The 10,161-nt window shown below is 40.2% G+C and overlaps 1 protein-coding gene across 1 annotated transcript; it reads right to left on the bottom strand.

Annotated features, from left to right (window-relative positions):
* Positions 1 to 5,369: 5,369 nt before the first annotated feature.
* On the bottom strand, positions 5,370 to 9,143 carry LOC123254748 (transcriptional regulator QRICH1-like; the record flags this gene model as incomplete). Its single annotated transcript, XM_044683688.1, has 2 exons — positions 5,370 to 6,398; positions 9,109 to 9,143. Coding segments are annotated over 2 exons (1,064 nt in total), but the record flags the coding sequence as incomplete, so codon positions are not given.
* Positions 9,144 to 10,161: the final 1,018 nt, after the last annotated feature.

Genomic DNA, 10,161 nt, shown 5'->3' with positions numbered 1-10,161 from the left:
GGGGGGGGGGGGGGGGGGGGGGGGGGGGGGGGGGGGGGGGGGGAGGTTGAAGGGGAAAGGTGGAGCATGAATCATGTAACCATGTTAAAAATGAATATTAATAAAGGTTAAAAAAAATACTTCTGGAGAAGCTAGGTACCTTGGATAGAGCCAGGTCCTGGGTTCAAATGTGAACTCAAAAACTTCCTGCCTGTGTGACCATGGGCAAGTCCCTGAACTCCCATTGCCTAGCCCTCACCATTCTTCTGCCTTGGAATCAATTCTTAGTATGGATTCTAAGACAGAAGGTAAGGGTTTAAAAAAACAAACAAGATTGGTGAATAGAAGTAACAAAGTTAGACAAGTTGGACAATTATTTCAAGAATTGGTAATGAATAAGAGATTTTTTTTGTAAAGATGGAGCTGTTTTAACTATGTTTGAGGTCAGCAAGGAAGGTGCCAGTAGATAGGAAGAGAATGAAAATAAGAGTGGGAAGAATTATTCCTTGAGCAAATTCCCATGGGATAGTTACTACTGGACACTAAAGGATATGAATAAAGGTTTTCTCTTTAGCTATGAGAAGAGTCATCTCTTCTTCAGAAATTAAAGCAAATGAAGAGGTTGAAAATTTAGAAAGGTTTTGAGGTGCAGAGATGTTTGTCCTTCATTTCTGAAGAGGACCAATGATATCATGGAATGATGTCTTGACATGGGCATGAATTGGATTTAAGTGAGGCAGAGTTGTACAAAGTTGTCAGCTTCAATCTCCAGCCACTGGAAGTCCAGTGGCAAGATAAAAGTCAGGACAACTGGCAAAGTCTTGGGATGCAGTGGATTACTTTGGCATCTTTAATGATTGACCAGGTGCTCTACATTGCCTACAAAAAAGATTACAGTTGTGAGGGCCCAGGTAAGATTAGAAAGCATTTCTAGGTCCATGACTTCTTCCAGCAAAATCAGTTTATCAGGAGAAGCAGTGGTGGAGAAGGCAGATGTTGGGGATGATCTAGGGCTGAGGACTGACAAGGCAGGAGAGCAGAAAGACAAAGGTAGAACAAAATACATTGGTGAACCTGTTAAATATAGTCAAAACCAAAAAGAAGAAAATAAAGGCATGTGGGAAGAAGTTGAAGCTAAAACAAAGAACAGATAGATTTAAGAAGAGTGAGGCTGAGATGGAAACACAGATATAATTATGATTAGTGATGGAAATTTCAAAGTTTAAGATCATAATTAAATAACTTTGGGTGTTGGATATAAGATATAAACATCCGTGCAGGTGGCTACAGTAGATATATAGGAATGTTATAGAGGTTAATGAAATAGAAAGACTAGGATGTTTGAGAAAAATGAAGAATTATCTGGAAGCTGGTACATGGGTGAAATGGATGGGACTGAGTAAACTTCAAAGGATGAGTTTTCTGAGTGATGGCAGGACTGGTGTTATAAAATAAAAGACTAGATGTAGATGTTGTATAGATGGAGAGGGAGAGGATGATATGACACCTCCCTCCTTTATAACAGTGCCCAGGCAGGATCCTGTAGGTCAATGGATGATATCCCTTCAGGTCCCACCTGGGGTTGATTGATATTATATAATGGGCTCTATTATTATATTAGCTTGGTAACGATTTGTCTCTGACTGTGTATCTCCCTTCCCAAAGAAACTAGGAAATAACTATTTCAGGAAGGTATTTTAAAAGGCTTTGACTATATTTAACAAAGGTCGGGTATTGGGATTGGATAGAGGTATTGGGAAAACCCTAACTAAATTTTGTAATGATAAACCCTTAGGATTGTAGGCAAGTAATGAGTCAGGATGGTTAGCTTCTCTGGTCCAGCCTGGTCACAGCCAAACCAGAGTAGGCAGACAGCTGCTTGATGTTTCAGCTTCTTCTTTGCTAGATGATATGCCTAACCAGTCTTTGGGATATCCACCCCTTTCCACCCTCTTCTTCTTCTCCTGCCCACTTCCCGGATCCCTCCCGGGCCCTGGGAAACCTAGATAACTAAGATAATTGATTTCCTAATATCTAGGGGCAGTAGAATCAAAAGATGATGGTCTGGGTACAGGTTGATAATCTTATTAGGAACAAGACAGGAAGATCTTGCAAGGTTGAGCCCTGCAAGTCTCAATCCCCAAAAGACCAGGATCCACAGATCTCAGGTCTCAGGGAAGGAAAGGAACCCTCAGCCAGGGCTGCCAGGGTGTTTTATACCCCCCTGGGCCAACTGCCCTCTCCCCTGTCCTCACGGCCCTCTGGGAACATTCCGATATCCAACGGATCCACCTGTCAATCAACAGTGGACTCCTGGCTCCCAGAGATTCAATATAACACTGGGCAGGTATGAAAGTAACAGTGGAAGAAAAGGGATATGCTAACTCTCTGGTCTAGTGTGCAACAGGTATGAGAGGAGCAAGAAGCACCAGATATAAGGCATCTGCCCAGCAAAAAGCAGATTTCTTTGAGTACAAAAAGATCCAACGAGTAGGTAAAGTCTTCTGAGAAAAAGGGATGTTTGTGACAGAATATAGATTCCTGATGAGTGAAGGAGGTAGGGTTTTGAACGAAGAGGAAAAGACAGGCAGGAAGGAAGGAGACCAGATGCTATGATATATATTGAGACTAGTGTTTTTCTATGTGGAAGTGGAAACCATACTTCATTATGAAACCTTTGGAATTGTGGTGGGTCAGTTATGTTGATCAGAGTTCCTAAGTTTTTCAGAATTGATTATCTTTATAATATTATTATTGTATATTCTCCTGGTTGCCTACATGTTCTTCATAAGATGATCCACCATCTATATTTGCACTGGCTATCACTAATGCCTGGAATGTTCTTCACTCCATTTCTGCCTCTTAGAATCTTTGGATTCCATCAAGATTCTGCTCAAATACCACCTTCTAGAAGAAGTAAAAGGTTTTTTTTCCTGGTCTCCTAGAACTTTCTCCTCTGAGGTTACTTTGTATCTACTCAGTAGTATTTTGTAAAATAACTATGAACAAGTTGTATCTCCCATTAGAAAGTAAATTCCTGGAGGACAGAAACTATTTTTACTTTTTCTTGGTTTTCATTAGGATAAGAGCTAGGCAAATAGGATTAATTGACTGGCCCTTAGTTAGAAAGTGGTTGAGGCCAAATTTGAATTCAGGGCTTCCTGTTGATAGGCCTGACTCTCTATCCACTTAGCCACCTAGCTACTCCACTCCTATAACTCATCAAACAAGATTTCAGTCAGCTTATTTTCCTGACCACACAAAATACTGATTAAGAAAAAGACAATCTGAAATTTATGAAGAACTTTAAAATTTGCATTAAAGATGTTTTAAAGTTTCCAAAATGCTTTGAGTTCACAACTCTAGAAGGTAACTGCCATCACTATTATCTCTAGTTTGAAGTTGTGTAAACGGCCTCAGAGAGGTTGAGTGACTTGTCCAATGCCACACAGCTCTGGTATTAAGAGTTAACTGACACCATCACTCTTTCCAAAATTGCATGCTGCCCTCATTCCCAGATCTGGGTCTTTCTGTATATCTCAAATATCTTCTCCAATCCCTATCATCCAATCTTTCCTTCTAGGTAAGCTTCAATTCCTCTTCCTCCACAAAACGTTTCTTAATAGCTCACAACCTACAACTCCTATGTTAATGTGTACAAATTAGCTCATGACTAGACTCTTAAGATCCTCCAGGACACTAATTTAATACTCCTTTTCCCTCCTAACACAGTGATGCAAAGGCAGAGAATAGTAGGTATTTAATAACACAGCCATCCAAGAATTTTGAAGTGAGTTTTATGAAATAACAATATTTTTGCTAATACTCTTATCTATCTTGATCATAAATCAGATAGAAAAAGACTAGAGGTATAGAAAAGTTCAAGCAAGTTTAAAAATGAAATTTTTTCATTATTCTGCTATGACTACAATTCTATCCAAGTTTACACAAATTATTTGTAAACAATACAAATAGAATTGTGATTTTTGGACATTGTTTTCTACTAAAAGATCACATATCCAAAGGATGATTTAAATACCTCAACCACAAAGACATGCCATCAAGTCCTGCTCACAAACATTTAAACATTTCCCACATTTGAATGTTAAAAAACTGTCTAGAGAGAATATAAAGTGGAAGAGAAAAATCATCTCACAATTTCTCTAAACCCACAGAAAAACTGTGTTTCTCTGTTGTGTCACTATTTATGAGTGCCCGAACTGCTTGGAATCACCTCAGAAGTCCTACTTTTGTATCCAAACATCAAGACCAAGGATATCATATATCAAAGATATCATATAGCAAATGAGATCTAATTTTCAAATGAGAATTGAGCCTGCTGAGCCTATCATCCTTAGGTTGAGTCCCTCCCCTCTACATGTGGAGCTCCTGGACTCTCCCTGCATCTTTTCTTCACCCCTTTCCACCTTTATGACTTCCTCTCTCTTACATCTTGCCTGGAACTAAGCTCTTGGTTCTATTCACTACCTCCTGTAATGTAAGCCCAGTCACCTCATTTCTCTGGGTCTTACTGTTTAGTACAAGATGTCCTCAACAAAGCTGAAAACTGCTCTAAGACTTTAGGGACAACAACCTGTATAATAGCTGACCTCAAAGAATCCTATGGTCCATATTTCAGGCTTCACTGCAAGAGTATATATACATCATGATTAATATCAAGGTTTCCAAATCCATACCCTAGGACCTATAAGTATCTGGGACTTCTCATCTTGTAATATCCTTAACCTATCCTGGCACCTTTTTCCTACTGGCAAATTTCTTTTGGAGTTTCCTGGTTATGCTTCCAAATCTCTGAATTTTTACCACCAAGGTTCATGGGTGAACATTCTTGTTTTCTTCCTGCTACTCTTTTTCAGGTTTCTTTTACATTTTGTTATCCCCCATTAGAACTTAAGCTCCTTGAGGCAAGGAGTTTCTTTTTGCTTAAATTTGCATCCTCATCAAATAGCATAGTGCCTGGCACATTGTACGCACTTAATAAATGAACATAACCCAATTACCCACCTATACTACCCAAAGCCCTAAGAGTCTTCCTACTTAAAAACTTCTATTATTTCAAAGACATCCTTGAGGCAGTCTGTTTACATACTTGGCAAGTATGAAGGGAGTCTTTGAGTTTGTTTCCTCATACCTAAGAGTTGACTTCTAAGGTCCTTTCAAGTCTTAAATTCTATGACCCAGCTGAATCTTCACTATGATATAATAATCAACTAAACAACAGGCACTTACTTATTAAGTGCCTTCTGGGTGCTGAAAAACCCAATGCAAAGAATGAAACAATTCCTATTCTCAAGGAACTTTGTTATTACTAAATGGCTTTGAAGAGAATACTGGACATTACTGTGTTGCCAAGCATAAATGTGACTTACTGAACAGGTGACTTGTAGTTGCTGTTGCTGCTGCTGCTGCTGTTGCTGTGTCTGCTCTGGTGTTGTCTGTGGCTGCTGCTGCGGGTCCCAAATGTGAACAGTCTGTGCTGCATTCTGGTAGGCTCCTGCCACAGCCTGCACTGCTACTGGAATGTGGATGTTTCCATTCATGAACTGTGCTGGAAAGAGAGAGTTTGCAAGGGTCTGCACAACTTCCTCATGGGAGTTTTTCACCACCGATGTGGTGCCCACCATCTTATCTTTATCATCCTCCAGTTTTACAGTGGTCAGGGCTGTTGGGGAGCCACTGACATGGACAGCATTGTAGGCCTCCTGAGGGATAGCAATGTGGGTAATGTTCTGTTGCTGAAGGTCACCCCTTGGTTGAGCTGAGTAAACAGGGATGGTCCAAGTCTCTCCAGTTGGACTGGTAATGGTCCCAGTGGCACTATAAAGGTGAGCACTGTCCACCGTCAATAAGTCTGGTCGCAAGGACACATAACTTTGTTGCTGGCCCTGTGGAATGGCCAGCACAGTAGCAACTGGTTGGCCAGAAATAGCATATGATACAGTTATAGGCATATCTACTTTACGTTTCTTCACAGGCTGAAGGACACTGGCAGTGCTGATCCGCCGCTCTCCCTCCCGAGGTGAACCCTGTTGGGAAGGTGGTGGGGAAAGTGCACCAACCGTCTGGATCTGAATCTGCTGGCCACCAGCAATAGCTTGGCCCGCCACCAGCTGAGCTTGGATCTGCTGGTGCTGTATGTGCTCTTCCTGAATCTCTGTGGCCTGGATCTGCTGGGCAGTCTGCACATGCTGCACCTGAATTTGGGCAGCCTGAAGCTGAGAGGGACTCGGACTCTGCAGAGTCTGACTTTGTATTGCTTGTGATGCTTGTTGCTGGGCCTGCCCTTGGATCTGGACTTGGACCTGGATCGGCTGCTCAGAGGCTTGATGGACAGTAAGTTGAGGAGAAAGTTGCTGGGCAGAAACTTGCTGAGGAGACTGTTGCACTTGGACCTGGACCTGGAGAAATTATAAGTCAACAGTTAATTCAGTCCAATATTTATTGCTAGTATTATATATAAGCATTATGATGGGTGCCAAGAAATAAAAAAATATTACCTATCTTAAAGAAGTTTGTAAAATAATAGATGGGATACAATATCCTAGTTTTACCACTTATAACCAGTGTTATGACCTCCCTTGGCCTCAATTTCTTCATTTGTAAAATGAGAGAATCTGAATAATTTCTGATGTTCCTTCCTGTTAGGAAATCTCATGTTCTCCTTCTATACAGATTTGTATCCCAAGTATAAAACAGAATACAGTGTAATAAGTGTAAAATAGAGGTCCAAACAACGGATCATTAGAAATGTGAGAGAGGCAGTTAGGCAGCACAGTAGAGAGCCAGGCGTCAGGAGGACTTGGGTTCAAATTTGGCCTAAGACATATCCTAGCTGTGTGACAGTATAAGCAAATCAATTAGCCCAAATGCCTAGTCCTTAAGACTCTTCTGCCTTGAAATTGATACTTAGCATCAATTGAAAGTCAGAAGATTGGGGGGGGGGGAAAGGGGGAAGAAATCACTTTCATAGGAGGAGAAAGTACCTGAATTGTATCTTGAAAAGAGGGAAACTTCAACAGGGAGAATTTGGTGTAGGTTAAGAGGCAACACATTATAAGAATGAGGGTTGGAGGAAGGGAGAAGAGAGAAGAATATAAAGAAGATGATGATGGGGGTGTCAGAGAAAAGTTCATTTTGTTTGAAGGTAACTAGGTGGAACAATGAATAGAGTGCTAGATTCAAGAAGAATTGTGTTGAGATCCAACCTTAAACATTTATTAGATGTATGAACATAGACAAATCACTTAACCTTAATCTGCCTCAGTTTCCTCATCTATAAAATGGGGATGATAATAATAGCACCTACCTCCAAGAATTGTTGCAAGGATCAAATAAGATAATTTTTGTAAAGTGCTCAGCACATTGCCTGGCACATAATAGGTGCCATACAAATGTTAACTTTTATTATTATTGTCGTAGTCATCATCATCATCATCATCATCATCAAATAAGTAAAGGTTGGAGAAACAAGTTTCTTCTACATATAAAAGGTAGCAAACTTCCAATTACCAAATGGGGGACCAAAACAAACTCCTGACAATATTATACCAGACAATACTGTAGGGACCATAATTTTTTCCTTGGGTTAGGGCTTCCGGGTCAAGATGGCAGCAGAGTAAAAAGCAGCTGCTTGACCTCTCTTAACCCACACATGCAGGACTCCTCAAGAAGACATAAAAACAAATCCAGATGAACGAAGGGACCCCACAACAGGGCGCAGCATTGAAGGTACGTGGAATCAGGGCATTTCCATGCTATAAAAAGGTGAAACAGCTCTCACTAAAATGCGAGCCAAGCTATCCCCCCCCACCCCACCCCGCACACACACACATACCACCTACAGTGCCAAAGCCAACGCAAAAGAGTCAGAGCGAATTTGGGGCACCCATTAAGTCCTCGGCAGCCACCTTGGGTCACCAGGGCCAGCTCCTGAGAGCAGCAAGACTTAAGACCCCAAGAGGCTAAAGAACACGCAGACTTTGAACATAGACCCTGAGCACAGGCGCGCACGTGGATCATGAGCGCAGGCCTGGGCGTGGATCCTGAGCGCAGGCAGATCTTGGGACCCAGTGTAGAGGGGTGCACAACTGTGGAAGCAGCGCCCTGAGACTGTTAAAGGAGCTTCAGGCAGAGGAACAAGCAAGGGGACCACCAGGAGGCTTGACCCTAAGAACAACTAGACCTGAGACATCAGGAGCCTAAAGAGTGCAGACAGACCCTGGGTGTGAGGATAAAGCTGAGAGGGGGCTGGACTAACAATGGCAAGCCAGACTCAGTAACCCCAGAAGAGAAAGATCAGCAAGAAGAAATCTTTAACACTCGACAACTTTTACACAGAGAAAATCCATGCAACAGAGCAAACAGAAGAGGAGAACAAATAATCACATCCAAACCTTCCCAAAACAATGAAAACTGGTCACAAGCTCTTGAAGAGTTCAAATCTGAGATGATGAAATTTTCCTTGGGCAAATTTCCTGCTTAGGAGCTACAATATTAGCCTTACAACTATAAAAGTTTGCTTAGAGTAACATTTATGATAATTATGAATTAAAAGAGATATAATTAAAAAAAACTTTTAAGCTATATAATGAAAGAAACAAAAAAAAAATCTACTATTTTACATTAGGTCACTGCATTCTGGGCACCAAGTTCTGAAAATATTATAGCTCTCTATTTTATGCAATAAACTTAGCTTGGAAAACAGATCGTGAATACTCAAAATAACCTTCATGAAGATAGTTGGGTAAGGCCCACACCGAAAATAATAAGAAATTAGCCAAAGGCATAGGTAGGATTTGTGTATTTTGTTACAGAAGGAGAAAAATCTAGGAGTAGAATATATTGCTTCATTTTTTTATATCAGGGAAATAAAGTGAAGTGACAGCCAAAAGCAACAATCGGTAAAAATAACTAAAAGTTAAAAACAAGGGGGTAGTTGGATGGCTAAGTGGATTGAGTTTAGCTGTGTGGCTCAAGGCAAGTTATTTAACCTCCACTGCCTAGTCCATACTATTCTTCTGCCTTAGAATTAATACATAGCATTGATTCTAAGACAGAAGGTAAGGGTTTAAAAAAAAAAAAATTCAATTTCTAAAGTTTCTCCCTTACCAGTTGGCTATGTTTCTTTTCTTTTCTTTTCTCTTCTGGTTTATAACAATGGCTTGGTTAATTTCCCTTTAAATAGACTTTTTGGGGGCAGGAGGTTTTTTCTTTTTTTTCCAGTTTTATTGTCATGCAAAACACACTTCAATATTGGTCACTGTTGTAAGAACAAAGTCATATGTAACCAAAAATACACTGATGTGAAAAATGACTCCAACAGTTTTTTCTCTGGAGGTGGATAGCATTCCCCGTCATAAGTCCTTCAGGATTGTCCCAGATCACTATATTGCTGAGTTGGCTATGTTTCTTAAAATCTTAGCTTGCAAGCTTCATATCCTATTTTCTTTTTTGAAGAATGATTTATTAAGACCCACAGAACCAACAGTAAAATGGTTGTGGACATCATGTTGACAGAAATAAAAACTGATCAGTAAAATTACTAAGATAAATTCTCAACTGGAAAAATTCTTAAGTTCATTACAAAGATAAGCAATTAAGTAGCGTGCTAAGGGGATGGGCAGAGGTTAGAGTACTTTTGAATATCAAAGTCAACAGAAGAATTTTTAAAAGATTGTGCTTTAAAATAGGAACACTAATGCATTGTTGGTAGACTTATGAACTGACCCAACCATTCTAGAAAGCAATTTGGAACCATACCCAAAGGGCTATAAAACAATGCATACTCTCCCTTTGATCTGGTAATATCACTACTGGGTCTGTATCCCAAAGAGATAATAAAAAAGGAGAAAGGACCTACTTGAACAAAAATATTTATAGCAGCTCTTTTTGTGGTGGCAAAGAATTTGGAATGGCTGAAGAAATTGTGGTATACGTTGGTGATGGAATGCTATTATGCTATAAGAAATGATAAACATGATGATTTTCAGAAAAAAAACCTGTAAAGATCTGCAGGAACTGATGGAGTGAAATAAGCAGAACTGGGAGAACACTGTACACAGTAACAGCAATATTTTATGATGAACACCTGTGAATACTTGACTACCCTTAGCAATGCAATGATCTGGAACATTCCTGAAAGACTTATGGGAAAGCTATCCA

This window comes from Gracilinanus agilis, unplaced genomic scaffold (assembly GCF_016433145.1).
Source record: "Gracilinanus agilis isolate LMUSP501 unplaced genomic scaffold, AgileGrace unplaced_scaffold31495, whole genome shotgun sequence".
NCBI lineage: Eukaryota > Metazoa > Chordata > Mammalia > Didelphimorphia > Didelphidae > Gracilinanus > Gracilinanus agilis.
This window is presented reverse-complemented; position numbering and strand designations above follow the sequence as displayed.